The sequence below is a fragment of the Physella acuta genome, unplaced genomic scaffold, assembly GCF_028476545.2.
Source record: "Physella acuta isolate Inbredline_101_S28 unplaced genomic scaffold, ASM2847654v3 ptg000971l, whole genome shotgun sequence".
Taxonomy (NCBI): Eukaryota; Metazoa; Mollusca; class Gastropoda; family Physidae; genus Physella; species Physella acuta.
The window spans coordinates 225,164-248,300 of record NW_026732488.1 but is presented as its reverse complement, the minus strand read 5'-3'; the positions used below and the strand labels follow the sequence as shown (position 1 = coordinate 248,300).

Genomic DNA, 23,137 nt, shown 5'->3' with positions numbered 1-23,137 from the left:
GAGGACAAACTGCCCACCATGGGTAAGGACAAACTGCCCACCATGGGTAAGGACAAACTGCCCACCATGGGTAAGGACAAACTGCCCACCATGGGTAAGTCATAGAGGACAAACTGCCCACCATGGGTAAGTCATAGAGGACAAACTGCCCACTATGGGTAAGTCATAGAGGACAAGCTGCCCACCATGGGTAAGGACAAACTGCCCACCATGGGTAAGGACAAGCTGCCCACCATGGCTAAGTCATAGAGGACAAACTGCCCACCATGGGTAAGTCATAGAGGACAAACTGCCCACTATGGGTAAGTCATAGAGGACAAACTGCCCACCATGGGTAAGTCATAGAGGACAAACTGCCCACCATGGGTAAGTCATAGAGGACAAGCTGCCCACCATGGGTAAGTTATAGAGGACAAACTGCCCACCATGGGTAAGTCATAGAGGACAAGCTGCCCATCATGGGTAAGGACAAACTGCCCACTATGGGTAAGTCATAGAGGACAAACTGCCCACCATGGGTAAGTTATAGAGGACAAACTGCCCACCATGGGTAAGTCATAGAGGACAAGCTGCCCACCATGGGTAAGTCATAGACGACAAACTGCCCACCATGGTTAAGTCATAGAGGACAAACTGCCCACCATGGGTAAGTCATAGAGGACAAACTGCCCACCATGGGTAAGTCATAGACGACAAACTGCCCACCATGGTTAAGTCATAGAGGACAAACTGCCCACCATGGGTAAGTCATAGAGGACAAACTGCCCACCATGGGTAAGTAATAGAGGACAAGCTGCCCACCATGGGTAAGGACAAACTGCCTACTATGGGTAAGGACAAACTGCCCACCATGGGTAAGTCATAGAGGACAAACTGCCCACCATGGGTAAGGACAAACTGCCCACCATGGGTAAGTCATAGAGGACAAACTGCCCACCATGGGTAAGTCATAGAGGACAAACTGCCCACCATGGGTAAGTCATAGACAAACTGCCCACCATGGGTAAGTCATAGAGGACAAGCTGCCCACCATGGGTAAGTCATAGAGGACAAACTGCCCACCATGGGTAAGTCATAGAGGACAAGCTGCCCACCATGGGTAAGTCATAGAGGACAAACTGCCCACCATGGGTAAGTCATAGAGGACAAGCTGCCCACCATGGGTAAGTCATAGAGGACAAGCTGCCCACCATGGGTAAGTCATAGAGGACAAACTGCCCACCATGGGTAAGGACAAGCTGCCCACCATGGGTAAGTCATAGACAAGCTGCCCACCATGGGTAAGTCATAGAGGACAAACTGCCCACCATGGGTAAGGACAAGCTGCCCACCATGGGTAAGTCATAGAGGACAAGCTGCCCACCATGGGTAAGTCATAGAGGACAAACTGCCCACCATGGGTAAGTCATAGAGGACAAACTGCCCACCATGGGTAAGTCATAGAGGACAAACTGCCCACCATGGGTAAGTCATAGAGGACAAACTGCCCACCATGAGTAATACAGTTTTTGTTTAGCTTGACATTTAGAAAAATTTAAAAATGTTTATCTTATATCTGATTGGTTGTTTCCAGAACCTAAAGAGCCAATCAACATAGAAGAATTAAAAGCTGGCAGCAAGTCACCACCCAAGTCTTTAAGACCCTGTGCAGGGGATGCCTACCTCTTGTTTCAGGTAAAGATGATCAGCCTGTATAGTGTAGGCTAGAGCTAACATAAGACCCAGGTAGATAAGTATGATACAGGCAAAACAGTCATACAGTCTAGGTTATAGCTAGATGATATTGGAAACACCAAAATATAATTCCATTTTTTAATGATTATAATACCTGCCTACTTTTTAAACAATGTTAAAAATTTTATGTCATGAATGAAGAATCTGTCCTGTTTTTCTTTATTTTACATGTGTCATCACCTTAAAAAAACAACCAAAAACAGTTATAAATAAATGTTATAACTTTCTAAACTTGAAGACATGTTGCTAATGTACAAGTTTTTATTGCAGGACCTATGCCAGCTAGTCAATGCTGACCAGCCATTCTGGTTGACCGGCATGACTGAGATGACCAGAACTTTTGGTCTGGAACTTCTGGAGTCTGTGCTGACCAGCTACCCTAGTACCTTCTCACAGGTATGTTTTGTCACCTTTAGATCATACACAGGTAGATTTCATTGTCATCTTCAGATCATACACATGTAGATTTCATTATGTCACCTTCAGATCATACACAAACGGACTTTAATTTTTTCTGAAATTTAATTGCTGGTATTTTCTTAGGAAAAAAAAGATATCTTACTAAGACAACTTGGTGCAGAAAGACAAATGCCCATTTCTTTAGTGTTTTTCAACATAAAATCTTCAAAATTTCTCTAAATCGTTATTAAAAAGAATATTTTTATTTCATTTTACATGCAACATAAAAAGGACCAGTGTACTTATGAAAAGAATTCTTGTAGATATTTGTTGTGTAATTTAACAAAAAACTAACTACAAGTTATTCCCCCTGTACAGCATCATGAGTTTAGCTTCATGCTGAAAGAAAAAGTCTGCCCACTGGTCATCAAACTGTTCTCACCCAGCCTGAAGTACCGCCAGGGCCTCCCCCCTGCTCCCTCCCCAGCCCTGGTGGAGAAACCTTATTTCCCTATAGTCATGAGGCTGTTGCGGATTGTAGCTGTTCTCATCAGATTCTACTACCCCTTGCTGGTGAGTTGTTACTGTGTTGTGTCTGTCAACTGTTGTCAGAAGTCTGAATCTCTAGACCTGGCTTGATTATAGAAAAAAGGTTCCCAACCTTTTTTCAGCTGGCCACCAATTTTTTTAAAGCTAGTGATCAGTGACTCTAATATAATTTTAAAAAGATATCTTTAATACAGCTAAAACTTGAAATAGGATTATAGTTAATATTGGTTTAGTTAACTGTTTTAGTTGGCGATTGCACAGAAAACCCACGGTCTTGAATTACTGGTTGGGAATTTTAAGTATAGTACATTTTTATGTTTACTAAGCTCTTGACTCAAATCAAGTAAAGGTGAGTAGTCATAGTGCTGACCACTCAATCTCTTCATATGATAAAGGTAAAGAAACATGAACCTACTACATCTGAACTTATTTTTTTTTTCCTTTTACACAACATTTACGGACTATTACATTAGCAATCAAATTTATGAAATGCAAACTTACTAGACACATTTTTTGCTTCTTTATTGTTCTGGTGGGATTTAGTGAGATATTTTACAGATATTAGATTTGATGTCAAACACACTAATACTTTTATGCAATGAATTATTTTTAAACAACTCCAGGTAACTGAATGTGAAATTTTCCTTTCACTTTTGGTCAAATTTTTGGATCCAGAAAAGCCAATCTGGCAAAGATGTCTCTCATTAGAAGTTCTCCACAAATTATCTGTACAGCCTGGGCTTATAAAGTGAGTGAATGGTTAATTCACTAAATAACTCAAATCACATAACCTAATCCTAAATAATGAAGTACAACATCACACATTTAATTTTTAAAAATTAAAATACTAAACAAAATAATTATCTTCTCAGATTTGTGTATAGAAATATATTAAATAATTATTTTATAAATAAGAAATAATACAGTGTGTAGAAAAGAGTTGAAAAATCTACTCACTTTCTTTGTAGGAGTTTCTGTCAGTCGTATGACATGAAGCCACACTCAACCAAGATTTTCAGAGACATAATCAACGCTCTGGGAGCCTTCATTCAATCTTTGTTTATGAATCCATTGGGTGGGCCAGTCACCCAAGGTGGTGAGTTAACCTTGCTTTAAGAAATGTGTGTGTACTGTGTGTGTACCGTGTGTATACTGTGTGTACTGTGTGAGTTCTGTGTGTGTTCTGTGTGTACTGTGTGTGTACTGTGTGTGTACTGATGAGGATAGAATTGTTGTGTCCATTCAAATACTAGTATGATTAGTGTACTTTTAATACAATGGTAGGATAGAGGAGAGTTCATTGTTACTTCTTTTTAGTGTACTAAATTACCTCTATTTTATTTAGCTATAATAATATAAAAATAGTTAAAAATAAAAGCTTATATAACAAAATATTTAATTCTTTATTGTCTCAAAAGATACATAATTGATTTGACCACAAACCAACATACAGACAGGCAAGTGGACATTAGGAACTAAAGGAAAAAGTTGTACAGTTCTTATGCTTTATATTTTGTTACAGGTGTGAAGCTTCCAGACACACAGGGCACTCCCCCAGCTATTGTGGGGGGTATGCCTGTGGGTGGGGGTGTGAGTCCGCAGCCAGCTTTCATCTACAGAGGGGTGTGGATACCCTTGTTGACCAACATACCACAGGGGCAGGTCAAGGCTGGATTGTGAGTCACTTCAGTATTATTTTTATTATCCTTACTGTCCTGATTATTATAATTCTTATTATCCAGACTTGTTATAATTATGCTTATAAATCTAATTATCAAGAATAATTATTCTCATTTTTCCCAATCATCATTGTTATCCTTATAGTCCTGTGTTTAGCTTAGAGATAGCAATTCATTTTTCTTACTTTATAATGCAATCTTACTATAATAATACTCGACCTAGTCACACTACCAACAACAGCCTCTCACACACACTACCAACAACAGCCTCCCGCACACACTACCAACAACAGCCTCTCACACACACTACCAACAACAGCCTCCCGCACACACTACCAACAACAGCCTCTCACACACACTACCAACAACAGCCTCCCACACACACTACCAACAACAGCCTCTCACACACACTACCAACAACAGCCTCCCACACACACTACTAACAACAGCCTCCCACACACACTACCAACAACAGCCTCTCACAAACACTACCAACAACAGCCTCCCACACACACTACCAACAACAGCCTCCCGCACACACTACCAACAACAGCCTCCCACACACACTACCAACAACAGCCTCCCACACACACTACCAACAACAGCCTCCCACACACACTACCAACAACAGCCTCCCACACACACTACTAACAACAGCCTCCCACACACACTACTAACAACAGCCTCCCACACACACTACCAACAACAGCCTCCCACACACACTACCAACAACAGCCTCCCACACACAGTACTAACAACAGCCTCCCACAAACACTACCAACAACAGCCTCCCACAAACACTACCAACAACAGCCTCCCACACACACTACCAACAACAGCCTCCCACACACACTACCAACAACAGCCTCTCACACACACTACCAACAACAGCCTCCCACACACACTACCAACAACAGCCTCCCACACACACCCTCCCACACAGACAACACCCTCTGACACCGACTACAGCCTCTCACACACACTACCAACAATAGCCTCCCACACACACCCTCCCACACACACCCTCCCACACAGAATACACCCTCCCACACAGACAACACCCTCCCACACAGACCACACCCTCTGACACAGACTACAGCCTCTCACACATCCTCCCACACAGACAACACTCTCCCACACACACCCTCCCACACACCCTCCCACACAGACAACACCCTCCCACACACATAACACCCTCCCACACAGACAACACCCTCCTACACACACCCTCCCACACAGACAACACCCTCCCACACAGACAACACCCTCCCATACAGACAACACCCTCCCACACAGACAACACCCTCCCACACAGACAACACCCCCCACACAGACAACACCCTCCCACACACACCCTCCCACACAGACAACACCCTCCCACACAGACAACACCCTCCCACACAGACCACACCCTCTGACACAGACTACAGCCTCTCACACATCCTCCCACACAGACAACACCCTCCCACACACACCCTCCCACACAGACAACACCCTCCCACACACATAACACCCTCCCACACAGACAACACCCTCCTACACACACCCTCCCACACAGACAACACCCTCCCACACAGACAACACCCTCCCACACAGACAACACCCTCCCATACAGACAACACCCTCCCACACAGACAACACCCTCCCACACAGACAACACCCCCCACACAGACAACACCCTCCCACACAGACCACACCCTCCCACACACACCCTCCCACACAGACAACACCCTCCCACACAGACAACACTCCCCCCACACAGACCACACCCTCCCACACACACCCTCCCACACACACCCTCCCACACAGACAACACCCTCCCACACAGACCACACCCTCCCACACACACCCTCCCACACACACCCTCCCACACAGACAACACCCCCCCCCCACACAGACAACACCCTCCCACACAGACAACACCCTCCCACACAGACAATACCCTCCCACACAGACAACACCCTCCCACACACACCCTCCCACACACACCCTCCCACACACACCCTCCCACACACACCCTCCCACACACACCCTCCCACACAGACCACACCCTCCCACACAGACAACACCCTCCCACTCAGACAACACCCTCCCACACACACCCTCCCACACAGACAACACCCTCCCACACAGACAACACCCACCCAAACAGACAACACCCTCCCACACACACCCTCCCACACAGACAACACCCTCCCCCCACAAACAACACCCTCCCACACAGACAACACCCTCCCACACAGACCTCACCCTCTGACACAGACTACAGCCTCTCACACACACCCTCCCACACACACCCTCCCACACAGACAACACCCTCCCACACACACCCTCCCACTCAGACAACACCCTCCCACACACATCCTCCCACACAGACAACACCCTCCCACACAGACAACACCCTCCCTCACAGACCCCACCCTCACACACCTACTGTGGGTCCAGCCATCTCTCCCCCAACTCATGTGACGTGTGTACATGTTGTAGCCTGGAGCTGCTGGACAAGACAGAGCCCCCAGCTGTACCTGATGGCTACGGTGTCTCTCTGGCCTTCCGCAACTTGATGGAGATGACCAAGACAGTCCAGGTCCTGGTCATGGGGGAAGGGGAGGAGGGGGAGCTCAAGGCAAAGAGGGAGGTGGATGTGACAGAATCATGTAAGGACTTTTGTGTAAAAATGTGTTATGTTAATGTATATACAAAAGTGTTATTTGATTGTGTGCAGAAAGTGTAATTTTATTGTTTGTTTTTTGAATGTGTGTACAAAAATGTTATTTGAATGTGTGTTCAAAAATGTTATTTGAATGTGTGTTCAAAAATGTTATTTGAATTATGTGTACAGGAAGTGTTATTTAAAATGTGTACAAAAAGTGTGATTTGAGTGCGTGTACACAAAGTTTGGTTTGAATGTGTTAAATTTGAATGTGCATACAGTGTGATGTGAATGTGTATACAGTGTGATGTGAATGTGTATACAGTGTGATGTGAATGTGTATACAGTGTGATGTGAATGTGTATACAGTGTGATGTGAATGTGTGTACACAGTGTGATGTGAATGTGTATACAGTGTGATGTGAATGTGTGTACACAACATGTGTACCTAAATGTGTACTCCCTGTGTTTCAGCTGAAGAAGACAGACAACTGAACATTGAGCTGATCAACTCCTCCTGGTGTGGCATGCTGGCTGCACTCTCACTTCTGCTGGACGCCAGGTAACTGACCTCACATGACACATGACATTTCACCTTTTGTTAGACGCCAGGTAACTGACCTCACACGACACATGACATTTCACCTTTTGTTAGACGCCAGGTCACTGACCTCACATGACACATGACATTTCACCTTTTGTTAGACGCCAGATTTCATGACATCATGCAATTCTTGACGACAAAACAAACAGCAACAGTTAGTAGCAAGCCTTAGATAGGTTATCCCAGGCAACTCAGTAAAGGCAAATTCTTGACCTAATTTGAATTACAAAATTGTTTCTATCCTCCAAATGGTTTCATAAATAGAATTTTAGTGCAACTTAGGTTTTGTTAGTGTATATAAGCTCTAGTTCTAGGTAACTTATTTTATCTCTCATTTAAAAAAAAATTTCTGTCATTTCCTCTGATGTTTGTAGTTTTGAAAATTATTGTGGCTTATCCCGGTATGTTTTGAATTTCTATTTTCTTATGCTTAATTTTTACTCATTACTTATTTACTGCTAAAAATTGTGTTGCTGTTTATGTTTTATATGGCTGTGATGTATTAGAGAAGTGACACCACATGTCACAATCTTTGTTACTGTGAACGTTCTATGTGACTGCCATGTTAAAGTATATAGTTCACCTTTAATTGTGTAATTCCATACACGTATTTTAAAATTATTTTTTCAATGCAACTTTTTACAGAATTTTTTTTTTATTAAAATCACATTATCTTTAAAAAATTAATTAATGTCTTTCTGTGCTATGAATGTTATTTCACAATTTAATTACAGCTTAAAAAATCTTGAAAAATCAAATTTCCATTAACCTTACGTTTTTTATGCATTTTAAAAAGAATCACCAGCCAATATTTCATTAATTAACTGTATTATCTTGTATAAGATTCAACTTTTTTGCAGCATAGTTAATTCATCATCTGGTTAAGATTACATTGTAGTTTCAGATAGCACTGTTTCTTTTCTAACTTTGTTACACAACTCAGTCAGTGAAAGCTAAGAAATAATCCTGTTTACTGGCTCTAGCTGTCATCTCCCATTCCATAGAAATAAAAATTGTGGGTTCTTCATTTTTAGAAGCTAGGCATCCACCTCCAAGCTTCCATTATCAATTATCATACCTCTCATGTGTTCTGTTGTAATGTAATTTACATTCTTTACTGCTGAAACCATCACATGTAAAATAATGAGTTGAGAGACACTGCTCTCAACTGTTGGTTTATTTAAGACATGCAAAGCTGGACATCCTTAATCATAGCCTATGCTATTTCTTCCATTATCCACAATTTCTTAAAAACATGGACAATACAATCCATTTATTTTCAATTTTTGACCATTTAAACAAATATTATTTGTTGTACATAGGTGCTGGGAGAAATATTTTTTTATTTTTAAGTCCTATTTTTATAAAATTATTTATTGAATACTTTTCAAACATTTCTAATCATTTTTTGTTATTTACCAAACAAAAATGGTTAGAAACGGAAAAAAACACATGTTTAACAGATGTAATTTGCTTTATTATTCATTTTATTGTGCCCTAACCCACAACTTCTAAGAGAAGATATTTTTTTTTAAAAACATCTTTTGTATGCACATTTAATTAAACAATAATAAAAATACTTTGCATATATAACAGTCTTTAATTTTAGTAGAACATTTTTTTGTTTGGGGGATAGAAGGAGTAACTTGCGATACCAATCATAATGTAATAAAATAATCAGTTCCCAGCATACCAAATTCTGTTAACTTTCGTATCAGGGGAAATAAGCTAAAATAAACAGATGCAATAAAAGGAGTCTATCTCATCATCTGCCTGAAGAATATACTTTTTTGTAGACTTTTTTTTTGTCAGGGGAAATAACCTGTAATAGCCTTAAAGTTGTACTAAAGCGATGCCATTTGTCTGAAGCACTGACGAGTCAGCCACTGAAATGATCCTGAAGGCCCAAGAAGCCTACGCCAACATGTGCGGCCACCTGAACATGGCCACCCCCAGGGATGCCTTCATCACGGCCCTGTGTAAGGCCTCGCTCCCACCCCACTACACCCTGACCATCCTCAACTCTCACGCCAACTCCAGCTCTGGATACAAAGGTGGGCCTCGCACTTTTTACACCTGACTTTCTGCTAGGACATTTATAAAAGGCATTCATGTTCCATAACTTTTGTGACAGTATAACTATTCAAAATTTTAAAGCAGAGAAATTGAACATTTACCTTTAATTAGCATCTACATTTTTGTTTACAAAATATATTATTTAAAAAATAGTATTCTCAAAACATTGATGAATATTTTAGGTTTTAAGTATTATAATGTTAATGAAATTAAAAATGACTAAACAGCTATACCCTAGTTAAGTTGATATTTTTTTGTTTTAACGCTTATGATTTAAAAAATAATTGTTATGACTTTGATGACTACTGTCCTATTGAACAGCAACAGTCAACACAACTTCTTATATTGCATATAATATTTAAAATTAATTGTTTTGACTTTGATGACTGCTGACCTAATGAACAGCAACAATCAGCATAACTTCTTATAATGCATATAATATTTAAAATTAATTGTTTTGACTTTGATGACTACTGTCCTGTTGTACAGCAACAGTCAACATAACTTCTTAAAATGCATATAATGTTTAAAATTAATTGTTTTGACTTTGATGACTACTGTCTTATTGAACAGCAACAGTCAACATAACTTCTTATAATGCCTATAATATTTAAAATTAATTGTTTTGACTTTGATGACTACTGACCTAATGAACAGCAACAATGCACATAACTTCTTATAATGCCTATATTATTTAAAATTAATTGTTTTGACTTTGATGACTACTGTCCTATTGAACAGCAACAATCCACATAACTTCTTATAATGCCTATAATATTTAAAAATAATTGTTTTGACTTTGATGACTACTGTCCTGTTGTACAGCAACAGTCAACATAACTTCTTATAATGCATATAATATTTAAAATTAATTGTTTTGACTTTGATGACTACTGTCCTGTTGTACAGCAACAGTCAACATAACTTCTTATAATGCATATAATATTTAAAATTAATTGTTTTGACTTTGATGACTGCTGTCCTGTTGTACAGCAACAATCAACATAACTTCTTATAATGCATATAATATTTAAAATTAATTGTTTTGACTTTGATGACTGCTGTCCTGTTGTACAGCAACAATCAACATAACTTCTTATAATGCATATAATATTTAAAATTAATTGTTTTGACTTTGATGACCACTGTCCTGTTGTACAGCAACAATCAACATAACTTCTTATAATGCATATAATATTTAAAAATAATTGTTTTGACTTTGATGACTACTGTCCTGTTGTACAGCAACAGTCAACATAACTTCTTATAATGCATATAATATTTAAAATTAATTGTTTTGACTTTGATGACTACTGTCCTGTTGTACAGCAACAGTCAACATAACTTCTTATAATGCATATAATATTTAAAATTAATTGTTTTGACTTTGATGACTGCTGTCCTGTTGTACAGCAACAATCAACATAACTTCTTATAATGCATATAATATTTAAAATTAATTGTTTTGACTTTGATGACTGCTGTCCTGTTGTACAGCAACAATCAACATAACTTCTTATAATGCATATAATATTTAAAATTAATTGTTTTGACTTTGATGACCACTGTCCTGTTGTACAGCAACAATCAACATACCTTCTTATAATGCCTATATTATTGACAACATTGTTATGACTTTGATGACCCCTGTCCTATTGTACAGCAGTGCTGAACAGAACAGCCAGTCAAGAATCTGCCAGTGACACAGTAGAGAGAAGCCAGGTGGTTGCCATAGGAACAGCCCTGCCCACAGCCTCACTGCCTGCTGGCTCTCACCAAAGTCAAGTCTCTGTACGTATCTCATATGCCAAAGTCAAGTCTCTGTACGTATCTCATATACCAAAGTCAAGTCTCTGTACGTATCTCATATACCACAGTCAAGTCTCTGTACGTCTTACTAAATTTGACACATTAAATCATACACATAATATCATATTCCAGTCAAGTCTCTGTACGTCTTACAAAATTTCACACATTAAATCATACACTTAATTTCATATTCCAAAGTCAGGTCTTTGTATGTCACTAAATTACACACATTAAATCATACACATAATCTCATATACCAAAGCCTGTAAGATTTAAAGTTTTACATATTAAACTGTGCACCTAAAAAGGTCTCTTTTGTATTTAGTACTTTGCTTGTGAAAACATTGACAAGTTATATTAAAACCATATTTTACCTCCACCCTACCCTGCTATATTGATTTTAAACCATGAGCCACAACAATAACGTATTTTAAAAAAATCTCAGTATTATAATCTGCTTATTTTGCATAAAATAGTGTTTTATACAAGATGAATAGATTTCTTATATTTAAAAGATTTGTTAAGTTAAAAATTGTTGTCAATTAAAAGGTTTACTCTGACTTCACAGATCAAGCTAATTGATTATAGTATTGACTTTATTTGTAGAATTGACACCTTTTCGTTCATCTTTCCTAATTTTTATCTAATCCTCATTAATTATTTTCTTTTACCTCCTCAGTTGACAGCCAAAAACATTCAAGTTATGAGGGCACTTTTGAGTCTTGCCCATTGTCATGGTGATATTTTAGGCTCTGCCTGGCATCTAGTCTTAACCACACTTCAGGTGAGAGCGCAACAAAATTTAATCTTTATTTTGAAATTAAAAAAAACTTTGTGTGCTAAATAATTAAAAATAAATAATTTAAAAAATTAAGATTGATGACTACAACTACAAGTAAAAAATTAATCTATATTACACAGAGTTTAAAAATTCTAATTTAAGGGAGATAACATTTTTTCCTTTTCCTTTTATAAAAATTTAGCAAGTTGTCTCTCTTTATTAGGTGAGAAAGGTGGCTAAGGTATATTTTTTGTGGGGTGGGGGGGGGGGGGGGGGGGGGAATGTGTTGGTGGCACCAGTCACAGCTAATATAGTATTCTACATAAAGCAGATTTCACCATCCTAACTTCCGCACCTTGTGTACTAAGGGTTTTAAAAATAATGTGTTTTGTTTGAAGCTAGCCAGTGTTCAGTTACCACAGGTTTCAGGGTATCTTGTGTTACATCTGACTTCAAAGCAAATCTTAGTACAGTTGAGACATCACCATTGTTTTTGTCAAATAGAGCTTTTCAATAATTAATTCCAGTCTGGGTCATTTCAAATAACTTTTTTAATCCATCCTGATTCAAATGTACACTTTCTAAAGAGTGTGTAAGTTATTTATGAGAGGGCACATAAAAACTTCATTGACCTCAACAAAGAGTTGTTCTTTTTATTCTTACCCATCTTGAATTTGCTCCCTTATTTTGACAAAAGTAAAGTTCCCTTTTTGAACTCAACGGTCCACTGAGAAAGTGAAGTAGAGTTCCCCTGTTTCTGTGACATTGGCATTTGAAGGGTCAGCACTTTGCCCAGCCACATTCACTTTCCCAAATGTGAGTTAGGTACCCATCAGAGCTGGGTGAACTTAGGAATGTTTCACTGACTTGAAGCTAGATTCGAATTCGAGACTTTAGGGTTAACAGTCAGCGCTCTACCATCCCCTGTTTGTATAAGGCAACAGATATTTTATATGGGATCATTTATCATTACAAATGTCCTTGTTTCAACATCATTACTCATCAGTTACACTTTGACGAATGCCCTTTTTGTTTATATGCCCTTTTTGTTTATTTGTCCACCTAACCTATACACACAATTATTTGTCCACACACAATTATTTGTCCACCTAACCTATACACACAATTATTGGTCCACATACAATTATTTGACCACCTAGACTAAACACACAATTATTTGTCCACCTAGCCTATACACACAATTATTTGTCCACCTAACCTATACACACAATTATTTGTCCACATACAATTATTTGACCACCTAGACTAAACACACAATTATTTGTCCACCTAGCGTATACACACAATTATTTGTCCACCTAGCCTATACACACAATTTTTTGTCCACCTAACCTATACACACAATTATTTGTCCACACACAATTATTTGTCCATCTCACCTATCCACACAATTATTTGTCCACCTCACCTATCCACACAATTATTTGTCCACCTCACCTATACACACAATTATTTGTCCACCTAGCCTATACACACAACTATTTGTCCACCTCGCCTATCCACACAATTATTTGTCCATCTCACCCATCTATTGACAGCACCTTGTGTGGATCTTGGGTCTGAAACCATCAGCAGGAGGCAGCTTGAAGGCCGGCCAGCAGATCAACGACGCAAGCAGCAGCGTCATAACAACAGCAGCCATGGCTGACCTCCCTGTGCTGTCTGCCATGTTATCTAGGCTGTTTGAGAGCTCACAGTGAGTTATCTGCCCTTTATCTAGGCTGTTTGAGAGCTCACAGTGAGTTATCTGCCCTTTATCTAGGCTGTTTGAGAGCTCACAGTGAGTTATCTGCCCTTTATCTAGGCTGTTTGAGAGCTCACAGTGAGTTATCTGCCCTTTATCTAGGCTCTTTGAGAGCTCACAGTGAGTTATCTGCCCTTTATCTAGGCTGTTTGAGAGCTCACAGTGAGTTATCTGCCCTTTATCTAGGCTCTTTGAGAGCTCACAGTGAGTTATCTGCCCTTTATCTAGGCTCTTTGAGAGCTCCCAGTGAGTTATCTGCCCTTTATCTAGGCTCTTTGAGAGCTCACAGTGAGTTATCTGCCCTTTATCTAGGCTGTTTGAGAGCTCACAGTGAGTTATCTGCCCTTTATCTAGGCTCTTTGAGAGCTCACAGTGAGTTATCTGCCCTTTATCTAGGCTGTTTGAGAGCTCACAGTGAGTTATCTGCCCTTTATCTAGGCTCTTTGAGAGCTCACAGTGAGTTATCTGCCCTTTATCTAGGCTCTTTGAGAGCTCCCAGTGAGTTATCTGCCCTTTATCTAGGCTGTTTGAGAGCTCACAGTGAGTTATCTGCCCTTTATCTAGGTTGATTGAGTGCTCCCAGTGAGTTATCTGCCCTTTATCTAGGCTGTTTGAGGGCTTCCAGTGAGTTATCTGCCCTTTATCTAGGTTGTTTGAGAGCTCACAGTGAGTTATCTGCCCTTTATCTAGGCTGTTTGAGAGCTCCCATTGAGTTATCTGCCCTTTATCTAGGCTGTTTGAGAGCTCAGTTATCTGCCCTTTATCTAGGCTGTTTGAGTGCTCCCAGTGAGTTATCTGCCCTTTATCTAGGCTGTTTGAGGGCTCACATTGAGTTATCTGCCCTTTATCTAGGCTGTTTGAGAGCTCAGTTATCTGCCCTTTATCTAGGCTGTTTGAGTGCTCCCAGTGAGTTATCTGCCCTTTATCTAGGCTGTTTGAGGGCTTCCAGTGAGTTATCTGCCCTTTATCTAGGCTGTTTGAGGGCTTCCAGTGAGTTATCTGCCCTTTATCTAGGCTGTTTGAGGGCTTCCAGTGAGTTATCTGCCCTTTATCTAGGCTGTTTGAGGGCTCCCAGTGAGTTATCTGCCCTTTATCTAGGCTGTTTGAGGGCTCCCAGTGAGTTATCTGCCCTTTATCTAGGCTGTTTGAGAGCTCACAGTGAGTTATCTGCCCTTTATCTAGGCTGTTTGAGAGCTCCCATTGAGTTATCTGCCCTTTATCTAGGCTGTTTGAGAGCTCAGTTATCTGCCCTTTATCTAGGCTGTTTGAGGGCTCACACTGAGTTATCTGCCCTTTATCTAGGCTGTTTGAGGGCTCACACTGAGTTATCTGCCCTTTATCTAGGCTGTTTGAGAGCTCAGTTATCTGCCCTTTATCTAGGCTGTTTGAGTGCTCCCAGTGAGTTATCTGCCCTTTATCTAGGCTGTGTGAGTGCTCCCAGTGAGTTATCTGCCCTTTATCTAGGCCGTTTGAGTGCTCCCAGTAAATTATCTGTCAGCAGATTTTAAACCAAAAGCCATAATGTTTGATTTTGTTCCATCAATTAATCAGTCATAATTTTTTATATTTATTCCAATCTATAGTTTTAAAAGATAATTTTAAAACAAGTTTCAGGTGTTGCAAGAAGTGAACTGGCTTGATCCTGCCATTTCAAACTTCAAATTAGATTGTTCCTCGATTATGTTTTTAAATATTTATAATGAGGTTTTAAATTTTAGTGGTTCATGCCCAAATTGATATAAATCATGTTACTGTATATGTTAGGGTTATGAATATTTTATAGTCGGGGAGATGGGTTGCAATCAAAGGGTCATGATGCTATTCAAGTATGAACCTCACTTTAAAAAAGGGGGTGGGCAGGGTGGCATTTCCTGTCATATGTCTGTAATGCTGTGACCTTGGCCTTGTAGGTACCTGGATGACGTGGCACTCCACCACCTGATTGATGCCCTGTGTAAGCTGTCGTCAGAGTCTATGGAGCTGGCCTACAACAACAGGGTGAGTCTTGACATCTACACACACCAACACACACACCCCTACATACACACACCAACACACACATAGAGTGGAGCTGGCCTACAATAATAGGGTGAGTCTTTACATCTAGACCTACACACACACACAAACATACACCACTACATACACACACACCAACACACATACACACCTACACACATAGAGTGGAGCTGGCCTACAACAATAGGGTGAGTTTTTACATCTAGACCTACACACACACACACAAACATACACCACTACATACACACACACCAACACACATACACACCTACACACATAGAGTGGAGCTGGCCTACAACAATAGGGTGAGTTTTTACATCTAGACCTACACACACACACACACCAACACACACTCAGGGTTAGTTTTTACCCAACACTTACACACACATGTACATACTCACATACACACACTATGGATTTGACCTACAACAAAGTTAAAGTTTTCACCCCCCCCCCCCCCCCCCCCCCCAAAAAAAAAACAAACTTGACACCTCAGCCGTTGGTAGGTGCCCCCCCCCCCCCCCCCCCCCAAAAAACTTGACACTTTTGATTAACTCCTGCTGTGCCAAGTTTCTCTCTGAAGGTATCAGAAGGTCACTCACCTACACAAGGGTTACATTTTTTAACCACAAACTGGCATCTCATTACATTTTTTTGTCTCTGACAACATTATGCTAAATATAACCCAAAGCTATGACATTCTAAAAAAAAAAACTTAAAAAAAAATATTGGTTCTCTTGAATGTCTAAAATAGAACCTGAAATATAAGCCTGGATCTAATTTGATCCTGAACAGTTTGTGGAATAAAAACTAATTTTCCGCAAGAAAAGGGCAATGATTGTTCTAGACCTAAAATGTTTATACTCTCATCTACGTGGTTTGCCAGCATCTTTCAACAAATGACAGCTACAGCATTCTCAACTTTCCATAAATAAGGATATCAATTATCCTACGTCATTTTAACAAACCCTGATACTAAACGTCATTCTCAGCTGGTTAAAAGATGTAATGTTCATGAGAAAACTAAATGTTATCCAAGTTTTATTTTAGCCTATATCAGTTTAACAAATCCTGATACTGAACGTCATTCTCTCCTGGTTAAAAGATGTAATGTTCATGAGAATAACTAAATCTTAGCTAAATTTTATTTTAGCCTACATCAGTTTAATAAACTATGGTTATTTCACTTTCAGTCTTTCTTATAGACATTTGGTTTGGGGTGGGGGGCCATTTGAAACTTTCAAGGATGGGGGACTTTCCTGGTTGTGTGGGCATTGGTAAAAGTTGTATATAAATTCTATTTCTTTTCGGGGTTCGGAGCGGTGGATGTGCGTCTGAAGGGGGGGGGGGCGGCACCCCCACCCCAAGACATACCTGAAAGAAACTCTGTTCACAGTTAGTTAAATTATTTAATGCCCACAAGATCAACAACAGCCCTGCTACCTGACATCAGCTTAACAAACCCTACCTCCAATGTATTGACCGCTTTATTTTCAGCTTTATTTAACATTCCTAGTCCCAGCTCGCTCATCATGTGTGAGATAGATTCTGGCAAATCAAATTTTATGGTAATCACACGATGCTTGTTATCCAGTTGAGTGGCTGCTCGGGAGTGTGGATGCAGAAAATATCCAAGGCTATTTGCACTGGATTTAATTGGACAGCCTCGGATTGAAATAGTCCAATCAGCTCTTCCCGTTCCTTTGTTCTCTAATGCCAGTCAACTAGAGTAATCTGCCCCTGTAGTCTGCTGAATATTTGAAGCAATGGCTGGGTACATAATTGAAAGGTTACAAAAACAAGAAGGGACACAATCCAATTATCTACATCTGTTAAACTTTCCATTTCCAGTCCTCTGCTGGCGGAAATGTAAATCAGTTTAATTTTCGTTGTCTTTTTTTTTAAACCCCTGCCTAGATGCGCCGTTGGGGGAAAGGGAGGTAAAAAAAAAACTGTGTTGGTCTACCTGACTCGTATTGAATTTCACCCTAGGATCTGGCAAAATGTTTTCGTTCAAGCCTACTATCAGCATCCCCGATGGAAAGATAATAATTATTTGTGTTTTTTCTTTTTTAAATTATTTTTTGCGTGACGTGTCTTTTGTTAATTTTTTTTTGGCAGTGAAATCTGGAATGTCAAAAAATCTGGCCAGTTTTTAGGGGGGTAATTCTTTATTTGAAACACGACAGTTTGTGGTTTTTTAAAATGATTCAGAATAGCAGATCGGTTTAAATAATTGGCTTGTGCCTTGTTGTGTTTAGCCTTGTAGCCGGGTGGTTTGGTGTCGGGGTGGGGTGGCTGTTACCTGTGAACACACACTTTTTAGGGTACCTGACGTAGGTAGATCTGTCTGTGTGTCATTACCTGGGTAGGTGGGACTGAACTTATCCATGATGTAACCAGACAGGGAAAACAAAGATCTATTTGTTTGATATCTAAGACAATTTGGGTATTGAGTTTAGTACAAGGCCTGAGGCGTTGTGTTGATTGTGAGAGTTGTGTTGTTTTTAGACCTTTGTCCGAACTGTTTGTTCTGTAGAGAGAATTATCCGGATTTTTGTTGACCTTCCATGTCCCTGCTTGACTGACCGTCCATGTCTCTGTTCGGCCGACCGTCCATATCTTTGCTTGACTGACCGTCCATGTCTCTGTTCGGCCGACCGTCCATGTCTGTGCTTGACTGACCGTCCATGTCTCTGTTCGGCCGACCGTCCATGTCTGTGCTTGACTGACCGTCCATGTCTCTGTTCGGCCGACCGTCCATGTCTTTGCTTGACTGACCAGTTGGCCCGTGTCCATCCTTCTCTTCTCTGTCCACCTTGACCATCTAGGCGCATCTTGAAGACGTTTCTGACATTTTAGAATAATCACAAGATATTGGTGGGAGTGACATCCAAAGTTTCACGCCCATCTGTAATTCTATACCCAAATAATCTGAGATGAAATCCTATTTTTACCGCCACGTTGTGTTTTAATTAATACACAAAAAAAAATCGAAAAAAAAGTATTAGAAAAGTACATTTCTTGTAATTTTAGAATTTATTAAATCGGCGTCTGCTTGAATTTCAGGCACATTTTGATAACCTTTCACTTTTGTAAAGGGCCATAAATAAATGTACCCCATTACTCTTTCAAGGCATTTTGTGATTTATACCCGTAAGTAAAGCCATCTTTCAACATCATCATCATCATCATCATCATCATCATCATCATCATCATCATCATCATCATCATCATCATCATCATCATCATCATCATCATCATCATCATCACTCTCCTGCCAAAGATCTCCAGAGTCCTCTGTCCTGCTGGGGTATGAGCCGCCAATCAAAGATCTCCAGAGTCCTCTGTCTTGTGCTATTCTCCACTTTAGTGCCTGTCTAGTGATACTTTGTGATTTGCGTAGGGTGCCTTATCCAAGCCTATCTTCTCTTCCTAATTTCTTCATCAGCAGCAAGTTGTCCTGTCACTCCCCACAGGTGTGCGTTGTTGATAGTGTTGTGCCAGCTGATCCTGAGGCCAATGTTTCTTTCAGACTTATTTCTCCGGGGGGGGGGGGGATGGATGGGGGTCGGACACTGGTAAAAGTATATATTTTTATAGCTATTCTATTTCACTGGGGGGGGGGGGGGGTATACATCCCCGAAAGAAACCCTGCCTGAGGCAACTGTATATAAAGGTCTGAACCAGATCACTAGTTGTCTTTATCGTCCTTACACAGTAGTACTGTTTTTAGCGCAATTTCCATACGGACAATTGCGATTATTAACTCGTCATTTCTGGATGTATGAATGGATGGATGTGTGTCCGCAGCTTTAAGTGGTATCTCCTCCTCAACGAAGCAATATCGAGGACTAGTTCCAAAAGCAAATATGTTAAGCAAGTTCCAAGGATGATTGTGAGCCAAAAAAATTCCCGGAATTCCTTCCTGGATTTCCCGGAAAAGCCAAAAAATCTCGAACAAATGCAGTTTTTGGTCCATATCTCGGCAACCAGACCACTTAGCGACTTGAAACATTTACCAATCGATTCCTGCCATAATTTAGAACAATATTGCCGAAGAAAGTTTTCAAAAATATCCTTTCGTTCGGTCACAAAAAAATATTTACTACTTTTTTAAACTGAGCATCGTGTAGGCCTACTCGTTAAAATAAAACTATTTCCGGTGATATAGGTTAATATAGTTGTCTTTGTTTTTAGCGCAAAAAAATATCCTTTCGTTCGGTCACAAAAAATTAAAAATTGTTATGGATAACATAAGGAAATTGCGCTTAAATTGTCACTAGACTTTTTATTAACTTGTTTTACATTGGAATCTGGGCACACATTCGGCTACGACATTAAAATAAAAATCTATCTCAAAAATTCAAAGCATCAAGCTTCGATTATACGTTAAAGGAAATGCACTGCTTCTGCGTATTCTGGACAAGTTAAGAACTGTTTCTAAAATATCAACACATAAAACGATAATGAGAAGGATGATGAATAAAAGAATGAGCGTGTCAATAGACAGGGTTGACGTCAGGGGTGACATTTATTTTGGACATTGAATACACGCTCATACATTTTTATATTCACGTTTTTATCGGGAGTCTCGTCTTTTTTTTTTCCTCTCAGAATGTCGACCACGTGACCTTTATGTCCTTATATGATCACAGCTTCATCTAGTGCAAAATTATTAAGATGAAATAGGCCTTCTGTAACTTATCGCATTCTGGTGGAGTTTTTTTTTTCATCCCTAATAAAATATATTAGAAAAAAAATATATATTGCAAATATCACAATTGTTTTAAGATTTTTTAAAGAATAATTTGCCTTCAAGACGGAGACGAACAATTTTCGTACATACACTGGTCCTCGTGTTTTATCACAGGGGCCTTACCGAGAGCATGCTAGTTATATTGTCTAATGCGAACTGTAAATATGCCCGCTCTTCTGTTCATGATCGCCTTATGGGAAATGATTTGATCCACTCAAAGTTGAACATATTCGCGGATAATTTAAGTAGAGTTTTATACTTTTTTTGCGACAGTAACACATTTTTTTTTATATTTCTTTTTTTTTTTTTTCGTTGTTGCGAAACGAAGCGCAAAGAATTGGGTGAAGCTATAAAAAGTGTGACGCTGCAAATGGTGCAACAGCAATGTCACATTCTAATCTGATTTTAATTTAATAATCACAGCACTAAGCAATAAAGTAATTACATTTATTTTAAGCGCTGAATTTTAATAACTTGGTCGCCTAATCGTAAAATGGCATTTTTGTGACATTTCAGCTACTTTAAACTGGCATTTCTTTCGAGTAAAGGAAGAGAATAAAGTTACTGTTTCGGAATTTACGGAAATTTTTTTCATAAAAAACGTTTTAATACCAAGCTGTAATAATGCACTAAAAGTAGAAAATAAATTATTAACTTTAAATATATATTAATACAGCACTATTTAAATTACTATTAAGAAAAGCGTGGGTCTCTTTATTAGCTATTGGATCCCTTTACTAATATTAAAGGAAACAAAGTGCGCCTGTTTCTGTGAGCATGGTGTATAAAAGGATGCTATGGTCAGTTCTATGCCCAGCTGTCCATATTTACCCTAACTGACAGGTACTTAATGTAAGTATAATACATGAAATGGTAATTGGATCTACAACTTAATTATTAACGATAGAAGTGATTTAACACAGTAACGATAGTAACGAGTTGCAGTTTTGGGGGATGGAGAATATTAAGCGTGGTAGATAGGCGTATGTTTAGAAAGGGAGTAGTTGGGGAGTGGGAGGGGGGGGTTACGCTGATATTAGGGTAGATATGATAAGAAGTGTGTGTTGGGGCGGGGAGGTGTTTGGGGTGACATTGTACATTAAAACGACCGGGTTATCTAATTTGTTATAAAAATATAATGGAGAGAAGGGCACATTTTATTAGTATAATTTATAATGGAAAGAAGTGTTTATTGTATTAGTGCAATTTGTAGGGGAAGTTTAATTACAAAAATATATATCGTTTATAAATATTCATTTTTAGTGTAATTTTTAACGGAAACAAGTGTAATTTTCATTATAAAAAATACACATTAAAATAAGTGAAAATTTGATTGGTGTAACGTGTAATGGAGAGAGGCGCAACTTTATGGAAAAACTTGAAATTTTCGGTGGGCGGACTAAAATTTCCGGGGGGGGGGGGGTCACTGTTAAAAGTATATGTCTTCTATTTAAATTCCATCTCGTTCGGGGGGGGGGGGGGGGGGGGGTTAGACTTTCTTTCCCCCCCCCCCGTCCAAAGAGATGCCTGGAAGAAACTCTGGTTGTTGATATCGTTAATTAGTGTCCTCCTCACATGTGTATAGTTGAATAATTAGTTATAATAGTAGTCACCATACTGTTTCATGTAAATCAGCAGAATATATATATATATATATATATATATATATATATATATATATATATATATATATATATATATATATATATATATATATATATATATATATATATATATATATATATATATCACATCCACCATCACATCCACCACAGTCTTCGTCTTCTTTCTTTATGGCGCCTGGATATGAGAGGGCTGCAGCCACACTTCCCCACCAGACTCTGAGCGGTTCTCTTTAGTTTCGCCCACGTAAGGCCGACAGTCCTTGTTTCTTCTTCTAATGTCCCCCTTGGCCGGACTACCCTCCTCTTCCTCTGGGGGGTTCCAGTCTAGCGCTTTCTCCACGATGTTATCCTCCCGCCTTCTCAATGTACGCCCTATCCATTCCTAATTGCGGGAATAATGTTCCTGTCTATTGGCTGTTGTTGTGTCATAGTTCTTGACTTGACACTTAGTCTTGACTTGACATCATATCCTGGACCATCATTCGCACGTAGATAACACCCGTCAATTTTGAAGTTTTCTATAATTTGTTTGTATATAAACCATTCGCCTTTCTACATTAACTGCTTAGCTGCATTACAAACTTTTTAACAGTAAATCACATTTAATTTCCCAGTCATGTATTTCATATATCAATATATTTTCTAACTATTTAAAGCGCACTGAGGGCTATTGCCCGGGGTAGCCGCT

General features: G+C 39.5%; 1 protein-coding gene across 1 annotated transcript in view; it reads left to right on the top strand.

The window, feature by feature from the left end:
- The window catches only part of LOC131954082 (protein MON2 homolog), a 45,471-nt gene that overhangs the window by 4,930 nt on the left and 17,404 nt on the right, over positions 1-23,137 (top strand). The window contains exons 7-19 of the mRNA XM_059317597.1: positions 1,574-1,674; positions 2,005-2,130; positions 2,512-2,706; positions 3,306-3,430; positions 3,651-3,778; positions 4,205-4,358; positions 6,849-7,018; positions 7,489-7,576; positions 9,488-9,672; positions 11,361-11,485; positions 12,183-12,287; positions 13,844-14,001; positions 15,960-16,047. Of these exons, the coding sequence (XP_059173580.1) occupies positions 1,574-1,674; positions 2,005-2,130; positions 2,512-2,706; positions 3,306-3,430; positions 3,651-3,778; positions 4,205-4,358; positions 6,849-7,018; positions 7,489-7,576; positions 9,488-9,672; positions 11,361-11,485; positions 12,183-12,287; positions 13,844-14,001; positions 15,960-16,047 (1,748 nt within the window). The remainder of the gene's footprint in view (positions 1-1,573; positions 1,675-2,004; positions 2,131-2,511; positions 2,707-3,305; positions 3,431-3,650; positions 3,779-4,204; positions 4,359-6,848; positions 7,019-7,488; positions 7,577-9,487; positions 9,673-11,360; positions 11,486-12,182; positions 12,288-13,843; positions 14,002-15,959; positions 16,048-23,137) is intronic.